Here is a 24,719-nt window from a genome sequence, read left to right as displayed (position 1 = left end):
ATATCAAGTGGCCATGTAAGCTATTTAGTGTGGTCTCAAGCAAATGATCCATAGCTTATAGGCTACGAAGTGCATGCCCAGAGAAGCAAATCAAATCAAATCCAATTTTATTTGTCACATACACATGGTTAGCAGATGTTAATGCGAGTGTAGCGAAATGCTTGTGCTTCTAGTTCCGACAATGCAGTAATAACCAGCAAGTAATCTAACTAACAATTCCAAAACTACTGTCTTATACACACAAGTGTAAGGGGATAAAGAACATGTACAAGATATATGAATGAGTGATGGTACAGAGCAGCATAGGCAAGATACAATAGATGGTATCGAGTACAGTATATACATATGAGATGAGTATGTAAACAAAGTGGCATAGTTAAAGTGGCTAGTGATACATGTATTACATAAAGATGCGGTAGATGATATAGAGTACAGTATATACGTATAAATATGAGATGAATAATGTAGGGTATGTAAACATTATATTAGGTAGCATTGTTTAAAGTGGCTGGTGATATATTTTACATAATTTCCCATCAATTCCCATTATTAAAGTGGCTGGAGTTGAGTCAGTGTGTTGGCAGCAGCCACTCAATGTTAGTGGTGGCTGTTTAACAGTCTGATGGCCTTGAGATAGAAGCTGTTTTTCAGTCTCTCGGTCCCAGCTTTGATGCACCTGTACTGACCTCGCCTTCTGGATGATAGCGGGGTGAACAGGCAGTGGCTCGGGTGGTTGTTGTCCTTGATGATCTTTATGGCCTTCCTGTAACATCGGGTGGTGTAGGTGTCCAGGAGGGCAGGTAGTTTACCCCCGGTGCCCCCGGTGAGGCACAGTCACAGAGCAAAGATATATTGCTATGATAGCTGCTAGGATGGTGTAAATACAACTAGTCTGCATTACACACTGCAATGGATATTCCATCCCTGAGCCCCAGCCTGCTCTGCTCTTGCTGATCGAAAACGTGTTTGTGTGCTGCCTAACCAATGCTGTGCTGTGTAGGCCTATGGTGCCAGTTCAGGAGAGTCAAAGGCTTCTTCCGAAACATATTTTTTTATTAGACCGAGTCCAAAAAATGCGGGTGTACAAGCCGATTGACCTCCAGAACATAGGCTATGTTAAAACTTTGCTACGACAACAATTGATTTGATAGAAAATAGAGTTATTGACCTCACAATAAGACAGATTCTAGTAATATACATTGTGGTGATGAAACTTGAAGCTGCAACCACGACACAATCAACCAGAAGGGGACAGCTCATGGTTCTGAAGATAGGCAAATTCGAGTAGACACAATTCATTTAAACCGTCGTCATTTTAATTAGACTTTACTAACAACAATAGGGCTTTGTGTAGGCCTATTTCTTCCTATGTAATAAATAATTAGTAGGCCTACCTGTTTGACAGATAAAATGTATGCTTTAGCTTGCTATATCCATATATGTGTCTGTCAATTCCACCACCAACCATGCACTCTTTAAATAGACTACCTGTGTGTCAGTGAAGTGATGTTAAGTTAAAACCAAGACTCAAATTGAGGGGGTATGAGAGGGTATTCCATAGGCCTAACTTGTATTAAGGAAAACAGAGAGAAAAAACACCCCTTGTTAGCTTAAGATTTTGACGAAAATAAAACGGATTCGATTATATGAAGTGATCTATAAAAGGCGCTTTGGTCCACAATGCTTTATGCTAGAAACAAGCTGTAAAATACCCGGGGGAAAAACGTGACTCCGAAGCTTATGGGAATATCATGGCTTAGTTTATTTGACATTCAGCGGCTGAGCTACAACCTATAGCCTTTGCTTTGCTTGGGAAGCAATCTAATTCGGTCACTATAGAAGATGTTTAAACCCAGAAAGGTTTTAGGGAACACTTGTGACCTTCCCTCGTTGGGTTAAGCCACAGAAGAAGAGTAACCAGCAGTTAAATCTTAACATTTTTTGCATCTACACGGAACCTAAACCGGTTGCGCGAGTGCATACATTTATTTTGCCCCCCTATTCCAAACACGATCACGACACGCAGGTTAAAATATCGAAACGAACTGAACCAATTACATTAATTTGGGACTGGTCCAACTGCATTAAACATTTATGGCAATTTAGCTAGTTAGCTTGCACTTGCTAGCTAATTTGTCCTATTTCGCTAGCTTGCTGTTGCTAGCTAATTTGTCCTATTTCGCTAGCTTGCTGTTGCTAGCTAATTTGTCCTGGGATATAAACATTGAGTTGTTATTTTACCTAAAATGCACAAGGTCCTCTACTCCGACAATTAATCCACACATAAAACGGTCAACCAAATTGTTTCTAATCATCTCTCCTCCTTCCAGGCTTTTCATCTTTGAATCTACACTGCTCAAAAAAATAAAGGGAACACTAAATAACACATCCTAGATCTGAATGAATTAAATATTTTTATTAAATACTTTTTTCTTTACATAGTTGAATGTGCTGACAACAAAATCACACAAAATTTATCAATGGAAATCAAATTTATCAACCCATGGAGGTCTGGATTTGAAGTCACACTCAAAATTAAAGTGGAAAACCACACTACAGGCTGATCCAAATGGATGTAATGTCCTTAAAACAAGTAGAAATGAGGCTCAGTAGTGTGTGTGGCCTCCACGTGCCTGTATGACCTCCCTACAACGCCTGGGCATGCTCCTGATGAGGTGGCGGATGGTCTCCTGAGGGATCTCCTCCCAGACTTGGACTAAAGCATCCGCCAACTCCTGGACAGTCTGTGGCGTTGGTGGATGGAGCAAGACATGATGTCCCAGATGTGCTCAATTGGATTCAGGTCTGGGGAACGGGCGGGCCAGTCCATAGCATCAATGCCTTCCTCTTGCAGGAACTGCTGACACACTCCAGCCACATGAGGTCTAGCATTGTCTTGCATTAGGAGGAACCCAGGGCCAACTGCACCAGCATATGGTCTCACAAGGGGTCTGAGGATCTCATCTCGGTACCTAATGGCAGTCAGGCTACCTCTGGCAAGCACATGGAGGGCTGTGTGGCCCCCCAAAGAAATGCCACCCCACACCATGACTGACCCACTGCCAAACCGGTCATGCTGGAGGATGTTGCAGGCAGCAGAACGTTCTCCATGGCGTCTCCAGACTGTCACGTCTGTCACATGTGCTCAGTGTGAACCTGCTTTCATCTGTGAAGAGCACAGGGCGCCAGTGGCGAATTTGCCAATCTTGGTGTTCTCTGGCAAATGCCAAACGTCCTGCATGGTGTTGGGCTGTAAGCACAACCCCCACCTGTGGATGTCGGGCCCTTATACCACCCTCATGGAGTCTGTTTCTGACCGTTTGAGCAGACACATGCACATTTGTGGCCTGCTGGAGGTCATTTTGCAGGGCTTTGGCAGTGCTCCTCCTGCTCCTCCTTGCACAAAGGCGGAGGTAGCGGTCCTGCTGCTGGGTTGTTGCCCTCTTACGGCCTCTTCCACTTCTCCTGGTGTACTGGCCTGTCTCCTGGTAGCGCCTCCATGCTCTGGACACTACGCTGACAGACACAGCAAACCTTCTTGCCACAGCTCGCATTGATGTTCCATCCTGGTTGAGCTGCACTACCTGAGCCACTTGTGTGGGTTGTAGACTCCGTCTCATGCTACCACTAGAGTGAAAGCACCGCCAGCATTCAAAAGTGACCAAAACATCAGCCAGGAAGCATAGGCACTGAGAAGTGGTCTGTAGTCACGACCTGCAGAACCACTCCTTTGTAGGGTGTGTCTTGCTAATTGCCTATAATTTCCACCTGTTGTATATTCCATTTGCACAACAGCATGTGAAATTTATTGTCAATCAGTGTTGCTTCCTGTGGACAGTGGACAGTTTGATTTCACAGAAGTGTGATTGACTTGGAGTTACATTGTGTTGTTTAAGTTTTCCCTTTATTTTTTTGAGCAGTGTATATGGTGATTGGCATCTAAACATTCATAGTATTACAACAGCAACCAGCAAAACAGTTCGTCTTTCAATTACCCACGTGGGTATAACCAATGAGGAGATGGCACGTGGGTACCTGCTTCTATAAACCAATGAGGAGATGGGAGAGGCAAGACTTGCAGAGCAATAACAAGAATTTCTAAATGTGTTTTGCAACGCTCGTGCACGCAACGCGAGCGGTGTAGTCAGGCCTACTCTGTCTGGGGTGGAAAGGCAGGCCTAACTTTTGAAAGTACTATGCTCAGATTCCTAATGACAATTTAATTATTTGCAGGGACAGTTTCGTTGCAAACAAGACACTGATTTGACATTGGAGAAATATTATAAGATGAACACATACAGTGGGGCAAAATAGTATTTAGTCAGCCACCAATTGTGCAAGTTCTCCCACTTAAAAAGATGAGAGAGGCCTGTAATAGGTACACTTCAACTATGACAGACAAAATGAGATTTTTTTCCCAGAAAATCACATTGTAGGATTTTTAATGAATTTATTTGCAAATGATGGTGGAAAATAAGTATTTGGTCAATAACAAAAGTTTATCTCAATACTTTGTTATATACCCTTTTTTGGCAATGACAGAGGTCAAACGTTTTCTGTAAGTCTTCACAAGGTTTTCACACACTGTTGCTGGTATTTTGGCCCATTCCTCCATGAAGATCTCCTCTAGAGCAGTGATGTTTTGGGGCTGTTGCTGGGCAACACGGACTTTCAACTCCCTCCAAAGATTTTCTATGGGGTTGAGATCTGGAGACTGGCTCGGCCACTCCAGGACCTTGAAATGCTTCTTACGAAGCCACTCCTTCGTTGCCCGGGCGGTGTGTTTGGGATCATTGTCATGCTGAAAGACCCAGCCACGTTTCATCTTCAATGCCCTTGCTGATGGAAGGAGGTTTTCACGCAAAATCTCACGATACATGGCCCCATTCATTCTTTCTTTTACACGGATCAGTCATCCTGGTACCTTTGCAGAAAAACAGCCCCAAAGCATGATGTTTCCACCCCCATGCTTCACAGTAGGTATGGTGTTCTTTGGATGCAACTCAGCATTCTTTGTCCTCCAAACACGACGAGTTGAGTTTTTACCAAAAAGTTATATTTTGGTTTCATCTGACCATATGACATTCTCCCAATCTTCTTCTGGATCATCCAAATGCTCTCTAGCAAACTTCAGACGGGCCTGGACATGTACTGGCTTAAGCAGGGGGACACGTCTGGCACTGCAGGATTTGAGTCCCTAGCGGCGTAGTGTGTTACTGATGGTAGGTTTTGTTACTTTGGTCCCAGCTCTCTGCAGGTCATTCACTAGGTCCCCCCGTGTGGTTCTGGGATTTTTGTGATCATTTTGACCCCACGGGGTGAGATCTTGCGTGGAGCCCCGGATCGAGGGAGATTATCAGTGGTCTTGTATGTCTTCCATTTCCTAATAATTGCTCCCACAGTTTATTTCTTCAAACCAAGCTGCTCAGTCTTCCCAACCTGGTGCAGGTCTACAATTTTGTTTCTGGTGTCCTTTGACAGCTCTTTGGTTTTGGCCATAGTGGAGTTTGGAGTGTGACTGTTTGAGGTTGTGGACATTCATAAAAAATCCTACAATGTGATTATCTGGATTTTTTTTCTTCTCATTTTGTCTGTCATAGTTGAGAATTACAGGCTTCTCTCCTCTTTTTAAGTGGGAGAACTTGCACAATTGGTGGCTGACTAAATACTTTTATGCCCCACTGTAGGTCAATCCTCTGTCCATTCTTAGCCTGTAATGTCGGTCATTTGTGTGGTATTAAAAAATATTCTGCTAATAAGTAAAAGGACGTAGAATTGCATGAAATGTTTATTACAAAGCATTTTTTTTCTCAGACCTGCAAATACGATGATAGATTAATGTAATGATTAAATTATAAAGATCTTTCCACCCCTCCTCTTGTCCACGGTGGTCTGCGAACCCACAACCTTCTGGCCTGCAGCCCTGTGCGCTATCAAAATTCATGCTTTACCATGTAATGAGTATATGACGCAGAACAGTTCCTAAAACTGCTTATCTAAGGTTCTGGTCTGTCCAGTCCAAGAAGTGAGGGTATCCATGTTCTCTGCTATCCATTTTGATTTAATAATTATTTTGGCTATAGGGGAGGGTCACTTGTTTTTTAAAAGTGTTTAGGGAGGGTTTAGGTCAAAAATATTTGCTGAAGGGAGGCCGTCCACTTTCATTTCGGAGTGGTCCGATTTTCTCCATGTAACACTTATTATAAATAACATTCACTCTCTTAGTGGTAACCTGTGAAGTCTGCTGACTGGAGGGAGTGTTTCCATACTGTTGCTGCTTTGCTTTACATGTAGAAATACTGCCCACTTGTGTCTGAAAGAACATTACAGTCATCTGACATCCTGAGAGTTGTAGCCTATCACAGCAGGGCAATGGTGCACTATTAAACAAAACATGCAAGTCCCACAAATGATAGACCATCCTAAAATCATAGTAGGACGAAAGTGAAAGGAGTCTGGTAGCCTACTGAAGGCTCCAGTCCAGGTGAAGAGCAGGCCTCCATATATTCCCAGCATGTGCTAAACATGCACCATCTGGTTGCGCTCTTCATGTAATCTCAATGAAATGCTAATGCAACATGAGGCCTTCCCATTTTAGCACCTGTAGACAAGACCTTGTCTGTCTATGGGAATCACCTTTAGTTTTGTGCTATGGCAAGAAAGGCTGGTGCGTCTGTGTTGCAGTGAAAGGGCACATACTATAGTCACTAGCCAGGCTGCTGCAATTATTACTGTCATGTACACAGAGTGTACAAAACTTAGTTATTTCCATAACATAGACCAGGGATGGGCAACTTTGATGGGGGCCACAAAAAACTGAACTAAAAAGAGGGCCGCCGAGGCTCGTGGGTCTGCATAACCACATCTATAGCCCGGTCGGTTATTCAACCATACTTATTACAAGTTTAGATAGCTGGCCGCTAGACTAATTTATCAATCTAAAAAAAAAAGGCCTGACATGGGCTAATTGAGTGACTGCTGATGCACAACCAAATTTCAAAATTGCACAATATGTATTCTATTATTCTGGCTCTCAACAGGAAGTTCCAACTGTGTTCCTAAAATAAAAGGGGAGCCAGTTGCCCATTCCTGACATAGATTGAGCAGGTAAATCCAGGTGAGATATGGACTGTGTGCCATTGAGGGTGAATGGGCAAGACAAAATATTTAAGTTTCTTTGAGCAGGGTATGGTAGTAGGTGTCAGGCGCACCGGCTTGAGTGTCAAGAACTGTAACGCTGCTTGCTGGGTTTTTCACACTCAACTGTTCACTGTGTGCATCACGACTGGTCCACCACCCAAAGGACTTCCATTCAACTTGACGCAGCTGTGGGAAGCATTGGAGTCAACATGGGCCAGCATCCCTGTGGAACACCCTCGACACCTTGTAGAGTCCATGCCCTGGCGAATTGAGGCAGTTCTGAGGGCAAAAGGGAATGGAACTCAATATTAGGAAGGTGTTTCTAATGTTTTGTCTACTTAGTGTAGTTCCCCTACACTCAGCAGTCAGAGACCTGGGGTCTGGACTTAGCCTGGTTCTACATGATCATTCTGACAGCATTGGTCACACTCCCCATCAGAGAGAGGGGTCAGGCCCAGGGTTCTCCTATAAGTCTGGAGTCAGTAGTCGGGTGGCCATGTTGGACTGGTCAGACACATCCAGATCCCGGACTTCATTTGCAACGTTAACAATGTTTTGATTAATGAATTACACCAGAATATTGTTCAAATCTGATTTTCCTGTTTCAGCATAATTTGCCCCCTCATTTTTTTATCTATGGTATTTGCAATGAAGGTGAATATTATTTGAATTGGAGCATACTTGATTTATATGTAGCTGTACAATAATGGAGTAAACGCTTGCTTACGGCGGCACAATGTGCAGGATGATGTCATGCCATAGCTCACCATTATTCATGACAGCTGGAAGGTCCCCTGTTCTGAGACCAGTGTCTCTGCATATGTTGTCCACACAGGTTTAATGTGGTCTTCCAGGAGGCCTGCGCCCATGAGAGGATACCCACAGTATGAGACTGCTGGTGGCTTGCTCGAGATGCCTGGAACAGTGATCAGCAAATCTCAGCCTCCTTAAAATATTGACAAATTGACACACAAATGTAATAATCATTTTTTAATCACATTAAACAAAAGGGACTGCAGAGCAGGAACTCTGACATTCATTAGTGATGAACAACAGTTTGGCCATTTTATTTTACACAAAACAATCTCCCCTCCAAGCCATAAGCAACTAAATAACAATATTTAAATAGATAAAAATCCAATACCAAACCCCAATAACCACTGAGCTTCCAAAATCAATCGAACTGGAACCTTGAACACTGAAAGCTGGACCTGCTTATGAATGTGAAAGACTATATAAACTAACTTCAAATCACAACTTCCGTTTCTTTACACATCTTCATATCATGTCCTTATCTGAACTGTATTCAACTATTTACACTTTTGTAAATGCACATGGTTTGTATAAGAATAGTTCAGATCTTGATTCCTATAGTACAATGCATTTCTACTTCTGTCAACAGTTTGACGTGTGCCTCCATAAGGATAGCACCAATAACACAAACGGCCACCTAAAGAAGATCACAATAATGTTGAATTATTCTGTTAGAAGTGTGTATCCTGTTCAACAAGAATGATGTGATGTTTAAGTGGTAAATCTCTTAGTGGTTGATTCACATTGATAAATGTGAGGAGGGTTGAACAACAACAACTTAACCTGCCGTGGGTTTGCATTTGTGGTGCGTTGTGAGGCTAATGATTCAAATGATCTTTTACCACTTCAAAGAATACAATAGTATTGCTTAAAATGTGTGTGTGTGTGTCTGTCTGCTTTAGGCTTTTGTGCTATGTGCTGCATTCTACATTATGCTTTCCTAAATAGCCTGTACGTGTGGTTAGCTGCCCACTGTAATACACTGCATATTGTCAAATGTACAAATGTTTGCTGCAGAGATTAAATGACCATAGAAGGAGATTACATGCAGTTCAAAACATAAACCAATATTTCACACCATCCCGTAGGCTCATGGTTTGACTTAACAGTATTATACGTACATGAGCATTGGAAAACTGTGTAAATATGTAGAAATAACTCAATAATACAATGAAAACACAGGCAAGAAATCTTCACCTTGTGTATCCTGTCTCAGTATCCTTGCTCAGGTCAAATACAGCAGCCTATGGGTAGTACAGTCAGAAGGGAGGCAGCTAAAATCACACAAGCCCTCGGATGGACACAGACACACATACAGCGAGTGGATGCATAGATGGAATTGGAGATCCAGAGGTAAACCCAGTCAAGAGCACAAGACATGACCGATATCAAGATAACAGCTGAAGAGGCTGGAACTCAAGGTTAAAATCCAATTGATATTCACATCTCAAATCTCCCCGGCAGTCAACAGAAAGTCATGTTATAGTAATATCTCTGTTGTTATACTTTTACAGGTCTAGGCTTCGTTTAACTATACACTTCTCCAGATAAAGTCAGAGGCAAAGGGTTTGAATAAGGCAGGTTTAAAAAAAAACAAAAAAACAGTTACGGATCGATCAAGACGAATAACATCGTCAACAAAATCAATCAACAGTATGGGTGAAAACAACACAAATCCCTAAGTCAGTCCATAAAACAGACAGTGACATGGGCAAGTACTTTGTTTGTTCCTTTGAAACCCCATGTCTTTGTACAGTGAAGTCAATTGGTGATGTGAAATGTTAAAGGGATACTTTGGGATTTTGGCAATGAGGCCCTAACCCTTTATTTACTTGAAGGAAGTTAGAGGTAGTTTCACGAGCCACACCTATAGACTTCAAGTCATTGCGCTAACGCTAGTTGGCAATAGATTGTGAAACTACCTCTAACTTCCTTCATACTGGACACAAAGACATAAAAATGTTATCCAGAAGTTCATCTGACTCTAGGGATGCCACAACCCATTGCCAAAACCCTGAAGTATCACTTTAATAACAAAACATAAATGAATCAGCTGGGCTTCAACTGTAACATATGAAACTCCAACCAACAAAAAAGTGTGACCTCAAATATATAAATATCAAGTACCACTTGTCCCTTCTCTTTGAAAATGAAACAAAAAGATCTGAACTGTTGCCATAACATGAAAACCTATTTACATGTATGTACACATATTGAAGTAAAAGAGTCAAATATATATATATATATATATGTATATACTGTATATCCTTCCCTGATCAGTTAAGGCCAAAGTGCTATGGGTGGCAGCTACTCCAAACTTTGTATAGGCTGCATTTGCATTTAAATGTTCCTCATTTTTTTTCCAAAAGAAAATTACAAAAAGCAAAATGACATCAAGCTCACGAGGCTCTTAAACTAGTGCTACGTTCTGTCTCAAACATGTACAACTAAGTAACTCTTGCATCTAGAAGAAAACTATCAAGCCTTTTTTACACCAGTTCATCTTTCTTCATTAGAAAAGCAAGTGTTGTACAGCATATACATAGTGCCAGCAGACATATGAGGACTTCCCAGAGCTCTCTGGGACATCCTGTGGGTTTTCTGTAATGCCCTCTACCACTGAAAGAGGATCATGGGTAGTCTGTGTGAGTCGAGGAGAGTTGTCCATTGTCCAAAGCTGATGGAGAGGATAACAGGGGTATACCAGAGTCTGGGGGTGAGCTCCAGGGATAAGGCCAATCAGAGCATGCCGAAGCCCTCACTGCCCTCACTGATGGCGAGCTTCAGCATTTTGTGCAGCTCCTCATAGGAGTCATAGGTAGGGAGGCACAGCTGGTTAAAACTAGAGAGAAAAGAATCCACAGAGTCAATTGACAGTTGTGTATGTGTCTGTGCATTATTCAAGTAAAGAACTGAAACCAACTACATAGTACATACATGTGCCAAGTACGAATGTGAGTGTAAATGTGCATATACTGTAAATGTCCGTCTGTGTGTGTGTCTGCCCGTCCACTCACCAGGTGTGTGCGGTGGGCAGGGTGCTGTGTGTGGGCGCAGCGATGATCTGGAAGGAGGGGCAGAGGGTGCTGAAGCCCCCGGGGGGCAGCTGGGAGGAGCCGGTGGTGAACTGCAGCAGGCGAGCCAACTCCTCCTGGGTGAAGCTGGACACTACGGCCCAGAACCACTTCATCACCTAGGACAACACCAGAACACAGTCAGCATGGTGCACAACACGAGCACATTTAACACATCTCCATCAATGCTGTAGCAAAGCAGTATCTTTCACAGTGTACTATGGTAGTGTCACCCACCTTCTCTCTGAAGTGCCAAGACCCTCCTACGACCACAGCATGGGCCTTGAAGTCCTGGACATCGATATCCCCCGTACCACACAACAACAGCTAGGGACAAACAGACATTTAGACATCACAGGGCCATAAGTGTGACATTTCGAATGTATGACAAGGGATGTACGCTTGGAATGTATGACAGTGAATGTGATTTTATGCAGCATACCTCCAGCTCATTCTCATCAAATATAGCCAAAAGGTTCTCTGGAACAAGTTCATTCAAACCTGCAATTCACAAAACAGTTTGTTGCCTATCCCCTTACAGAGATTCCAGATTAGACACACAGGTGAATGTGAAGAGGCCATATAATATCTACGTTTGTATCCTTACCTTTGAGAAAGTGCTCCACCTCGTCTCGCACCTGACTGGCGAGCCTGTACTGGGCCAGCAGGTTCAGATAATGCATCTTGTTCTCATTGTTGACAGCAATCTGAGCTCCTCCAGATATCAACTCCACCACCTGCAGTGACAGAGTAACAGAGCTCAGGACATGACTGACAACACATACCAAACCTGACACACTACCTCTACTTTTACACACTCCACTTCTATTTAGGAGTCCTAAGCAGTCTACCAAGGAAATCATATGGGTTTCTTCTGTTTAGTTATTGCTTTCTTTTTTTCCTGTGAGATGACTTGGTGGATAAGGGAAGTCATGTCAAATAGAATGATTGCCTCATCACCTTCTCCAGCTGTCCCGACTTGCTGTACTTCTCCTCTGCAAACACCAGGTCCATTTCACTGACATCATTGTTTAGGATGACACAGACTTTCATTTTGTAGAACTCCTGATCATCCGTCTCAAAGTACTGCCGTGGAAAATGAAATAAAAACACAGGAAAATGGAATTGAAATAGAATGACGTGTTTACCTCGGCGAAACAATAAGGATGACTTATCCACTTAAGAGCGGCAGGTTCAGATCTTGATATGTTGTAGAAACACCACAACATACAACTGGTACGCTATGAAATAAACAGATCTCCTTTCATGGCCTTGTGAACAATGCAACACTTACAATTTGATAACAATTAGGGCTGGGAGATATGGCCAAAATCTCATATCCCGATATAGATAATTGTCTGTAAATTCAATTTATAAATAGTTTATATAAAATGTCCACATGTAAAGGCCTATTTCTTATTACATTTTGAATTATACTCAACAAATAAAAAGGTACTTACTCATATTTGATTATTTACTTTATTTAGAACCTGTGCAAATTTTCAATTAAGCATGAAACAAAATATAAAATATGAATGTATAAAATCTAAAAAGGTCAATAGAAAACACTTCAACTATAAATATAGGCCTAAAATATATATATTGTGGGGGGCTTGCCTGTTTTGCATGTTATTTTGTCATTAATACGTGTCACATACCAATTTGGTACCTTGGGTCAAGTGTCAGCACCAACACACGAAACCCCCGTTTCTTGACCATGTAAATTGGGGCCATGTCTTTGCAGATGTAAGTTGTAATGGCAGCTGTTACCTCCTTCCATCTTCGTGATTCATTGCCATATAGTGTGCCGTGGGCAAAAGCCTCTTGCAACGAGCCGGGGGTTTGTTTGGAGCACTCGACTGTACTTTGTTGGGTCTCAATCATAGACTCTCTTCGTACTGTTTCACATGATTCTTGCGTAGGTGGCAAAAGAGATTAGTGGTGTTTGAGCCTGTGGCATATTTTGCAGAGGACGGTTTTCTGGTCCATGTCAGACTTTTCATACACAAACCACGTCCATGTGACCGAAGTAGCTCCTCTTTTAGGTCCGAGCTCCGTGTCACCGTGCTCGGTGTCACGTTCACTCTCCTCCATGTTTGTTTGTGTTGCAAATTTCCTTTCTCACGGCACATGTGGAAGAACACAAAGCTTCGTCCAATTGGCGAAAAATATTGCCGTAAAGAGTGTGATTTGCGACAATGAAATAAACAATAGGGCACAATATGAAACGATAGACGCTTTTCTATCGTCACACGATATATATCGTCATTTCGCCCAGCCCTAATACTAGCCGAAGCATAGAGGTAAACATTGAGGTCTAACTCCAGTTCCTCTGAGCGGCTGTGGGACTGGGGTGGAGGGCGTACCTTGTAGTTCATCCTGAGTCCGATGATCTGGGCTAGGAAGGAGCGGGTGAAGCGAGCGCGGACCATCTGCTTGTAGGCCCCGCCCAGGGCTGACTCGTACAGGCACTTCCCCACCACGCGGCCGGCAAACTCATACATCTTCAGACGCAGGTGGGCCGGCCGCTCTGCGTTGGGGTGGACCTGGGAAGACAGGCAGACACATTACCTCACTATCATATTGGCAAAGTCAGTGAATATTGACCCTAGCCGTAAAGTGTTAGTTGTGCTGGTGAGGTCTTACCAGTCCCTGGTTGTCGTCACTGAAGCGAGTGAACAGCTGATTGGTGGTGTCAAACAGGGTCTTACAGACGAGCTCAAACCACTCCCTTCGAGGCCCTCCCCAGTCCAGAGCTAGGGGCCGACACAACACACACTTAGTCATTCAACAGCCCTTACCACAAACAACACCAGCTGACTGGCCTGTCATCTGCTGATCTTACCTTCTTCATCCTGGAACACCACCTCAAAGTTCTTACTCCAGTCTGACACGGAAAAGTTCCGGGTGGATTTCAGAGACTGGGGAGAGAGAGAGATTTTAAAACAGTGTAATTTTCAATTTCCAATCATTGTCATCATATGAGCCTGCTGTAGCAGTTCTAAATCTCACTGCAGCTCGGAGAGTAGTTGCGTGGTGGATTCACTCACCGAGTCCAGGATGCAGTGGCGTGTGATCTTCAGGCAGGTCTTGGTGCGAGGTCTCTTGGAGTGGATGTGTCTGAGCTCCCTCTGGAAGAAGCTCACCTTGTCCTGGAACGTCTCCGAGCCTCCTGACAACGGCATAAAAAACATACAGATCTTAACATGTACTCCACATGGACACTGAATTGGAAGAGGAAGGAAACTAGGGCTGACCCCATTTAGTCGAATGGTCGATTGTTTGGTTGATAGGCTGTTGGTTGACCAAGATTTATTTAGTTGAGCAGTAGCAAAAAATAAATACAAACGTTAATGGTGTAGACACCTGTCTGATTGGCACCTGTCTGAGCGGACTAATCCATTATGGAGGCTGTAGGGATGGCATAGTCCATCACTATAAAACATGTGCTTTTGAAATTGTATATGGTTATATTATGTAAGAACAATGGTGCAACACTAATAACAATTATTTATTTATAACAAATGCACTTTCTGCCATGTTGGACAGCGGTCGCAGTTTGAGACATCAGTGCACTCTTGAATTGGCACCTTTTCCTAGACCAGCAAAGATAACCAGCATATTGGTGTTGAGAACAATGCGGTTGAGGCAGCAGCGGAGTTACAAGACGAGAAAACAGCCCTTTCTTTAATTGCCTAAGAAAAGTGAGGCGAGGGGAAACCGACTTAATTAGGTCTATAATCAATAGCCTAACTGTTAAATGTGCCTGGCTATATAAATCATCCACATGTATGTAGAGAAAGAAGACAGATCCTGCTTCTGTTGCCAGTTTGAGTGTTTGTTTAATAGCCTGCTGATTCTGTGAGCACCAAGCCTCATGCAACCACAACATGTTGGATAAACAATTTCACAAATTCGTCTGTTTTTAATCTTTGCTATGCTGTAATAAAGGCAATGGACTTTTTTTCCCCATTAGAACAGCCTCTCTGGTATTATTTATAATTTATTTAGTGTTGTTTACACTGTTCCAACTTGTCAGAAAAATAATATTTATATTTACTATTATTACTATTATTATTATTGATTGTCAATATAATAATAAGTAATGCCATTATAATTAGTAGGCTTAGTATAGCAGCCTTGTATAACCACCAAATTTATTCCACACATCTGACTTCCCCTTTACCTCCTGAGCAACCAGAAAACATTCCCCCGTTTTGAGTTTATTTGTCACGTCCTCTGCATCCCTTTTTATGTCACGTGTTACGATGTTCAGAGTTCATCACCAATTTATTGCTGTGATTATGATACGGTGCGTTTTGAAGTATTCAGAACCCCCGACTTTTTCCGCATTTTGTTACGTTACAGCTTTATTCTACAATGGATAAAAATACATAAAATCATCGATCTGCACACAATAACTTCATAATAACAAAGCAAAAACAGGCTTTTAGACAGTTTTGCAAATGTATAAAAAATTAAAAACAGAAATACCTTATTTACATAAGAATTCTGACCCTTTGCTATGAGACTCGAAATTGAATTCAGGTGCATCCTGTTTCCATTGATCATCCTTGAGATGTTTCTACAACTTGATTGTAGTCCACCTGTGGTAAATTCAATTGATTGGACATGATTTGGAAAGAGCCCCGAAACAGGATTGTGTCGAGGCACAGATCTGGGGAAGGGTACCAAAAAAATGACTGGAGCATTGAAGGTCCCCAAGAACACAGTGGCCTCCATCATTCTTAAATGGAAGAAGTTTAGAACCACCAAGACTATTCCTAGAGCTGGCCACCCGGCCAAAATGAGCAATCGGGGGAGAAGGGCGTTGGTCAGGAAGGTGACCAAGGACCTGATGGTCAGTCTGACAGAGCTCCAGAATTTTTCTGTGGCGATGGGATAACTTTCCAGAAGGACAACCATCTCTGCAGCACTTCACCAATCAGGCCTTTATGGTAGAGTGGCCAGACGGAAGCCACTCCTCCATAAAAAGGCACATGACATTCTGCTTAGTTTGCCAAAAGGCACCTAAAGGACTCTCAGACCATGACAAACAAGATTAAACTCCTTGGCATGAGTGCCAAGCGTCACGTCTAGAGGAAACCTGGCACCATCCCTGCGGTGAAGCATGGTGGTGGCAGCATCTGTGGAGATGTTTGTCAGTGGCAAGGACTGGGAGACTAGTCAGGATCGAGGGAAAGATGAACAGAGCAAAGTACAGAGAGATCTTTGATGAAAACCTGCTCAAGAGAGCTCAGGACCTCAGACTGGGGTGAAGGTTCACCTTCCAACAGGACAACGATCCTAAGCACACAGCCAAGACAATGCAGAAGTGGTTTCGGGACAAGTCTCTGAATGTCCTTGAGTAACCCAGCCAAAGCTCGGATTTGAATCCGATCAAACATCTCTGGAGACCTGAACATAGCTGTGTAGCAACGCTCCCCATCCAACCTGACAGAGCTTGAGAGGATCTGCAGAGAAGAATGGGAGAAACTCCCCAAATACAGGTGTACCAAGCTTGTAGCGTCATAACCAAGAAGACACGAGGCTGTAATCGCTGACGAAAGTGCTTCAACAAAGGGTCTGAATACTTATGTAAATGTTATATTTCAGTCTTTTTTATTTCTAAAAACCTGTTTTTGATTTATCATTATGGGGTATTGTGTGTAGATTGATTTAATACATTTTAGAATAAGGCTGTAACGTAACAAAATGTGGAAAAAGTCAAGGGGTCTGAATACTTTCCGAATGTACTGTACTATAAGTCAGGCCCTATTGGTCACGTTCATGCGATGCATACATGTGTCATGTAAAGAGAGCAAGGGTTGAGGGAATAGAGAACGTAAATGGCTCTAATTATGTTGCAGCTTTAACAACATGGACAGCGGCATTAACACTGTTGATATTCTGTGGTGGGGAGGAGAGAGAGAACGGGTGCTAGTCACACAGTGTTATTTTCTTAAACACAATCAAATCAAGTGCGGTACTCCCTCCAGTCATTAGGGTGTCTTAATAATTTAATCAAACAGTGAGCTTAAAGCATCGGACTAGCTCATTGAATATAGTTGATTTGATTAAAATACATAGCATGTGTCTATATCTGGAAAATGCTAGTTTTAAAATGTTCACCAATTAATTGGTCGAAAGAACAGACCACTCTCGGTCGACCAAGATTTTTTGGGGGTCGGGGATAGTCCTAAAGGAAACCAACCGATATTCTTGTGTAGGAAACGGATGAAGGTGGCAGCCATGATGTTTCTGTCTTTACAGCTCAGCTCCACTGGTGGCTGGATCCCATCATCCACCACTAGAGTCAGGTACTTGTGAACGGGGTCAGGGCCGTAGTATGTGAACTGGGAGGGACAGAAGAGGAGGGTGAACACACCAGCTCATTAAATCTACTGATAAAAGGTCAGAAAGCATTATGTGGACATCGTACAGTGTTTCAGAGCAGTTCTGCTTGTCCTACCTTTGTCCCTGGACACACTCGAAAGGTAAAAAGGCGCCATGGAATAATTTTCAGGTAAAACTCCTTCACGGACAGTTGCTGTGTAGCAGAAAAGTACATTTTCCAGTCAATGACAAGTCTGCAACACACCCAACTGAAGAGCATGTACTATTTCTATAAAAATAGCTTTCCCTTTCTATCCCCTCTTCACCCACCTTTGGGGATATGTAGCAGTAGACCTTTTTAGGTTTCTTGACCTTCTCTGGCTGGTCTTCTACAGGGGAGTCATGCTCGTCCTCCTCGTCCCCCATGGAGGGTCGACTCTGAGGGGCCATCAGAGCCGAGGCTGGGAGCTGCCACGAGGAGTTACTGTAGTTACTGTAGTTCCCTGTGCCGTAGAGGTACGCCTCAAAGTAGATGCTGATCCCTGGAGTTGACACGTTCTTCTCCACACACTTCTTCTCATTCTCTGTGGGGGAGGTGGAAGAGTAGCAGTTGAAACACAGGGCGATGTAAGAGATTTTACTACACAAAGAACAAAAGTCTTCATATACACTGTACATTATCTAATTTTGAGTATGATAGGCTGACTTTCTGAAATACTTCCTTCACCTCGGCCTGTTTAATCGTACCCTAAAATAGGACCCTTACTCACCACTGAGAACGATGATGTCAAACTCCCCGTTGCTGATGGGCAGGTCGTTATAGGAGATGCGTGCCCGGAAACAGCCCTTCTTCCTCAGGGTGATCTTCAGCAGTACCTGGCACAGCTGCTTGTTGGACGTCACTGACTTACTGTAGTACTCCTCCAGGCTGTCATCATCCACTGTGCCCAACTGATAGGAGGCAGATACAAAATGGATTCCCATTTTCCACTTTCACAGTCTAAATTCCGGAAACAATTGACCTCAGGCTGTTTTATGAGGATTGTTATATTAGGTTTCAAGTGTCTTACCGAGTGGACGTGGACACTGTAGTTGACCTCGTCTATGAGTGAGGTGGAGTTACTGGTAGGGTTGCCATACTCGTCCCGGGGCTCAATCTGCAGGGTATGCTGCTGGCCATATACTAAGACCAGCGTGGAGAAGTGGTAGGCTATCTTCGTTTTAGATGGGACCACTGTCCCTGAAATGAACACAGAAGATAAGGGAAACCGATGAGCATTGAAGGAACGTTTCAAATCAAAGTATGTAGTGTTTACCAGTACAATACATGCAATGGCCCTGAGACAACAGAGAAAAACAACTCTCTTTCATTTACACAAAGGTTCAAGTTGCTTCCATGTTAAGGGAGCATTTCAACACGTATCAAGCCTGATTGATCAAAGCTGTAGAGCATGATGACAAATGAAATCATTCCAAACATTGTAATAAACAACCAGATGAAAATACAATGTTCCGAAAAATATTGATTTTGTCTTGAATAAACGTAATGTAATGATCAGCATCACATCATGCTATATTTAGTAAACAAAGCCAAACTACAAACCAGATTGTGATGAAGAATACTATTAACAGCCTTATTATCGTGATATGAGGACAAGCAATGGAAAGAACATTGGAAGTAACATTGGCATTATAATAAGGGGTATCAACATTTCTGGTCTGGGTGGCCATTCATTCATTCCTACTAGGCAACTTCAAAGTTATGTTCTTTATGAGCAAAAGCACATGATTATCAATATCAATTACTTAAACGTCATCATGTCATCCATGCTTTGTATTAAATCTTACAAATATAGCACAGTCCTGTCCTGAAATGGGTTACTTACACAGCCCAACCTTACCTGGCTGGAATATCTTGTAGTAGGGGCTGTAGGCCACGTTGAGTCCTCCCAGTTTGACGGCCACCTCATAGCGCCCGGCCTTTCGGACAGTGAAGGTCACTTTGACCACGTTGGACTCTGGCTCCTGCAGAACCTCCTGGGTGACGGGGATGTCTAGGGCCAGCTCTATGTGGGTGATGTTGACCCTTAACCCCACGGGCCGGTGGGCAGGGAAGGGCTGGCCGTTCTTATAGAAGAGCTGGGGTGGAGAGTCAGAGAAAACCATGAGAAACCATGGCAGGACGTCTTGCACACACAACTTGTGCCAGAACACCATCCTGCCAACAGTCTATTCATTGTGTGCTTTATGATCCCAATAGAAATCCAACAAACAAGCAAAATAACAGAATCACTGATTTCAATCTGCAGAAACAAAAAAATCCTTCCTCCACAATCTTTAATACTTGATGTAGGTTGTTGTGCTTTAATCATACAGTTTCAAACATAAACTAAACTCTTAAAATCCAGAAATTACTGAAGCAGACTTTAGATTTCAAGCCATTAGGTAGGTAGGGATCTTACCTGAACACGGAAGCTCATAGTTTGGCCCACTTCCTGTGGGTCCTTCCAATCCCATGACACATTGCAGGAGCGCGGGTCCAGGTAGTTCCCCCGTACATAGTCATAAATGCTGCGGTCGCCCCTCCTCCCAGGGTCATCATTCTGCAGGAAGCTAACCACCCGCGCAGCGAGCTCACATAGGAACTTGATGGTAAAGACAAACGCTATGATGGAAACAGTAATTCCACCTGACAGGGGGAGACATTGTCACAGAGAGCTAAATGTGATTAAATGCACAGCACACATTAGTAGAGAGACCATTTGCAATGCAATATTACTTCAAAGAATGCCCTCCAGGTCTATTTGATGTAATGAGCTGCAGATAAGCAGTAATTGTATGGATAAAGCCTGAAAGTCTTGGGACACAAACAGTATCACAAGTTCAAATATGTACTAGTATTTCAACAAGTTCAAATATGTACTAGTATTTCAACAAGTTCAAATATGTACTAGTATTTCAACAAGTTCAAATATGTACTAGTATTTCAACAAGTTCAAATATGTACTAGTATTTCAACAAGTTCAAATATGTACTAGTATTTCAACAAGTTCAAATATGTACTAGTATTTCAACAAGTTCAAATATGTACTAGTATTTCAACAAGTTCAAATATGTACTAGTATTTCAACAAGTTCAAATATGTACTAGTATTTCAACAAGTTCAAATATGTACTAGTATTTCAACAAGTTCAAATATGTACTAGTATTTCAACAAGTTCAAATATGTACTAGTATTTCAACAAGTTCAAATATGTACTAGTATTTCAACAAGTTCAAATATGTACTAGTATTTCAACAAGTTCAACGTTCTTCCTTATAATTCTAAACTACGAGTTAGTTTAGACTCCAGGCCTGGCTGACACGTGCCCATCCCCTACTTCAAACAGCTACGGTCAGTAGAACTCACTCACCAATCACGTAAAACATGAGGTCCCTTATCAGAAAGCACAGTGCCACAGTACAGCCAAATATAAGAGCTCCCGCTGAAAGAGAAACAAAGAGACGGCATACTTCACTTGACTTTCACAGCCCAGAAGGAGCTTTCAACAGACATATCATATAAAGCTGGCGTGCTCTAGTGTACACCATTCATTCTGAGAGGGCATACTTACAGATCAACTTGGAGGAATGACTTGTATTTCACTTTTGTTTTCTGATTCATCTGTAGATAATAAACCTTTAAATGTAGCACACGCCCAGGTTGGACTCTGCATCCAGGACATTCCTCAGGAAACCTATTAGGCCCATGTTGTCCTACCCAAGTACTGCAGTATATGGACTAGGGCTGACCCCATTTAGCCCACTGGACGATTGTTTGGCCGACAGAGATTTTTTTTAGTCGAGCAGTGGCTTAAGAAGGTATAACACGAGACACCTGCCTGATACACGCCTGTCTGATACACGCTTGTCTGATACACGCCTGTCTGATACACGCCTGTCTGATACACGCCTGTCTGATACACGCCTGCCTGATACACGCCTGTCTGATACACGCCTGCCTGATACACGCCTGTCTGATACACGCCTGTCTGATACACGCCTGTCTGATACGCCGCCTGATACACGCCTGCCTGATACACGCCTGTCTGATACACGCCTGTCTGATACACGCCTGTCTGATACACGCCTGTCTGATACACGCCTGTCTGATACACGCCTGTCTGATACACGCCTGTCTGATACACGCCTGTCTGATACACGCCTGTCTGATACACGCCTGTCTGATACACGCCTGCCTGATACACGCCTGCCTGATACACGCCTGTCTGATACACGCCTGTCTGATACACGCCTGCCTGATACACGCCTGTCTGATACACGCCTGTCTGATACACGCCTGTCTGATACACGCCTGTCTGATACACGCCTGTCTGAGTGGACTAATCCATTGCGGAGGCTGTGTGGGTGGCACACCAATATCACCAGTACTACTAATTACGATGTTGGTTTGGTTATGGTCATTTCTGTTAATCTATTCAATATAGTACTAATACAGTCTAACCATCATTGTAAGAGTGGACACGTTGTTTGCAGAGCCCACAACCTATGCTACACTTGTGAGAAAAAAAAGTTGTGGTTTATTTAATTATATTTACGAGTTGTCCTGTCAATCTTGAGTACGCACCTTATTTTGCATAGAAGTAGGCCTAGGCTACCTGGCGTGGGTGCAAATGTAGGCCTACAAATGTTCCCGTTTGGGGACTTGATACCATTTTGAATTGTCTTAACTCACCACCACTGTGGAGCTTCTCAAAGTAGTTGTCTTCGCCTTAAACTGCAAGTAAATTAAGTCTGTTTTTACATCCACTGAGAATGACAAAAGTTGTGTGTCTCACCACCGTGGGAAACTCGAGGGCCCAGAAAATTGTATACAGTGTTGCAAGTTTGCTAGCATGAGCTTCAGGCCAGACCAAGTTAATGGTAGATACAATGTTTCAAGTTCATTACAGAAAGGCCATGCATAGCAAATATGAATAGGATTTTTTTTTTTTTTTTTACCTTTATTTAACCAGGCAAGTCAGTTAAGAACAAATTCTTATTTTCAATGACGCCCTAGGAACAGTGGGTTAACTGCCTGTTCAGGGGCAGAACGACAGATTTGTACCTTGTCAGCTCGGGGGTTTGAACTTGCAACCTTCCAGTTACTAGTCCAACGCTCTAACCACTAGGCTACACTGCCGCCCCAGGATATTTAATTTTAAAATCAGGATATTGTCTACCTGCAGTCTGCAATGTTTTTAATTTGTTGTCTTTATTTAGGCTATTTTTAAATATTGTCAATGGCAATAGAAGTTACTTTTAGATTTGTATCAGGAACAGGTTTTCTTCTGGTTAGGCTATATTGATCTCTGGCTCCCTCTTTAATAATTGTGCATCTTCATTTTTAATCGCAGTGCTTAAAGCATCAGACAAGCTCAGTAGCTTACATTTAGTTGATTTTATTCAAATATAGGGTGTGTCTAATATATATATATATATATATATATATTGTACTTCTTATCTCCTCAATTTCGTGTGGGGCGGCAGGTAGCCTAGTGGTTAGAGCGTTGGTACTTTAACCGAAAGGTTGCAAGATTGAATTCCCGAGCTGACAAGGTAAAAATCTGTCGTTCTGCCCCTGAACAAGGCAGTTAACCCACTGGTCCTAGGCCGTCATTGAAAATAAGAATTTGTTCTTTTAACTGACTCGCCTAGTTGAATAAAGGTAAAAAATAAAATATCCAATTGGTAGTTACAATCTTGTCCCATCGCTGCAACTCCCGTACAGACTCAGGAGAGGCGAAGGTCGAGAGCCATACGTCCTCTGAAACACGACCTTGCCAAGCTGCACTGCATCTTGACACACTGCTCGCTTAACCCGGAAGCCAGCTGCACCAATGTGTCGGAGGAAACACCGTCCAACAGGTGACCGAATTCAGCATGCATGTGCATGGCCCGCCACAAGGAGTCACTAGAATGCAATAAGACGAGGACATCCCGACCGGCTAAACCCTCCACTAACCCAGACGACGCTGGACTAATTGTGTGTCTCCCGGTCACGGCCAACTGTGCCACAGCCTGGGATCGTGACCCGGGTCTGTTAGAGCGCTGCGCCGCTCGGGAGGCCCACATTTAAACAGATTGGTCGAAAGCACAGATGACTCTCGGTTGACCAAGTTTTTTTAAAAGTTGGGAACAGCCCTAATGTGGACACTGTTTATTCACTGATGCACCACATAACAAAGGCAAATCAAGATTTTCCAGGAATAGGAGTTAGGCTATTCTTGGTGTCAGAGAAGATACCTATCACAGAAGCATAGCTATTTGCTAATTGAGAGTGTATAGGCCAATGAGAATCGGTGTGTGGACTACAGTACTTAAATTAGGATAGGAAATGGTACATTGGAGAAATGTAATGTAACAACATAGGCCTAGACCTTAACATTATGTGGTTGCACTTTTTTTGGGGGGTGAAAGATTTGATTTATGATTTAAAATCCAAAACATCCATGTACAAACAACAACAAGCAGATGCACACAAACATCCACAACATCATCCCCGCCCAGACCCACCTGCTCACACCCCCATCTTCAGCACTCGTATTACTCTCCGCCACATGACTTCAAACCGCACCATTTCATCTCTCCGTCGCCAACGCACATTTAGATAATAAAGCATTTGACCTTTCCATTGTGTTGACGATTTATTTCCAGTCAGGTATACGTTTTCTCAAGATGATTGATGAGAAAAGTATCATCCAACACATCGGGTATCTTACTGCACCCTCAAGCTTGATGCCCTCAATCTCACACAACTTATCAATGAACCTATCAGATATAACCCCAAATCCGTAAACACGGGCACCCTCATAGATATCATCCTAACTAACTCACCCTCCAAAAACACCTCTGCTGTTTTCAACCAAGATCTCAGCGATCAGTGCCTCATTGCCTGCATCCGTAATGGGTCTGCGAGCAAACGACCACCCCTCATCACTGTCAAACGCTCCCTAAAACACTTCTGCGAGCAAGCCTTTCTAATCGACCTGGCCGGGGTATCGTGGAATGACATTGACCTCATCCCGACAGTAGAGGATGCCTGGTTATTCTTTAAAAGTGCCTTCCTCACCATCTTAAATAGGCATGCCCCATTCAAAAAATGTAGAACCAGGAATAGATATAGCCCTTGGTTCACTCCAGACCTGTCTGCCCTTGACCAGCACAAAAACATCCTGTGGCATTCTGCATTAGCATCGACTAGCCCCCATGATATGCAACTTTTCAGTGAAGTTAGGAACCAACTTACACAGGCAGTTAGGAAAGCTAAGGCTAGCTTTTTTAAACAGAAATTTGCATCCTGCAGTACAAACTCCA

General features: G+C 42.9%; 1 protein-coding gene across 2 annotated transcripts in view; it reads right to left on the bottom strand.

Annotated features, from left to right (window-relative positions):
- Positions 1-8,115: 8,115 nt before the first annotated feature.
- The window catches only part of LOC135525883 (apoptosis-resistant E3 ubiquitin protein ligase 1-like), a 35,617-nt gene continuing 19,013 nt past the window's right edge, over positions 8,116-24,719 (bottom strand). The window contains exons 5-22 of one of the 2 annotated variants that reach the window (XM_064953833.1): positions 20,777-20,848; positions 19,826-20,052; positions 19,265-19,502; positions 18,434-18,603; positions 18,134-18,314; positions 17,694-17,947; positions 17,500-17,577; positions 17,242-17,383; positions 14,078-14,199; positions 13,873-13,948; positions 13,674-13,783; positions 13,394-13,573; positions 11,988-12,113; positions 11,635-11,764; positions 11,470-11,528; positions 11,265-11,354; positions 10,971-11,146; positions 8,116-10,795 (exon numbers count right to left, since the gene is read on the bottom strand). In XM_064953833.1, coding sequence (XP_064809905.1) covers positions 10,693-10,795; positions 10,971-11,146; positions 11,265-11,354; positions 11,470-11,528; positions 11,635-11,764; positions 11,988-12,113; positions 13,394-13,573; positions 13,674-13,783; positions 13,873-13,948; positions 14,078-14,199; positions 17,242-17,383; positions 17,500-17,577; positions 17,694-17,947; positions 18,134-18,314; positions 18,434-18,603; positions 19,265-19,502; positions 19,826-20,052; positions 20,777-20,848 — 2,534 coding nt within the window. In that variant the 3' untranslated portion in view covers positions 8,116-10,692. The remainder of the gene's footprint in view (positions 10,796-10,970; positions 11,147-11,264; positions 11,355-11,469; positions 11,529-11,634; positions 11,765-11,987; positions 12,114-13,393; positions 13,574-13,673; positions 13,784-13,872; positions 13,949-14,077; positions 14,200-17,241; positions 17,384-17,499; positions 17,578-17,693; positions 17,948-18,133; positions 18,315-18,433; positions 18,604-19,264; positions 19,503-19,825; positions 20,053-20,776; positions 20,849-24,719) is intronic. The other variant, XM_064953835.1, reaches the window with a different exon arrangement.

Source organism: Oncorhynchus masou, chromosome 32, assembly GCF_036934945.1.
Source record: "Oncorhynchus masou masou isolate Uvic2021 chromosome 32, UVic_Omas_1.1, whole genome shotgun sequence".
Classification (NCBI taxonomy): domain Eukaryota; kingdom Metazoa; phylum Chordata; class Actinopteri; order Salmoniformes; family Salmonidae; genus Oncorhynchus; species Oncorhynchus masou.
Note: the sequence above shows the minus strand (reverse complement) of the source record. Positions and strands in the feature narration are given on the sequence as shown.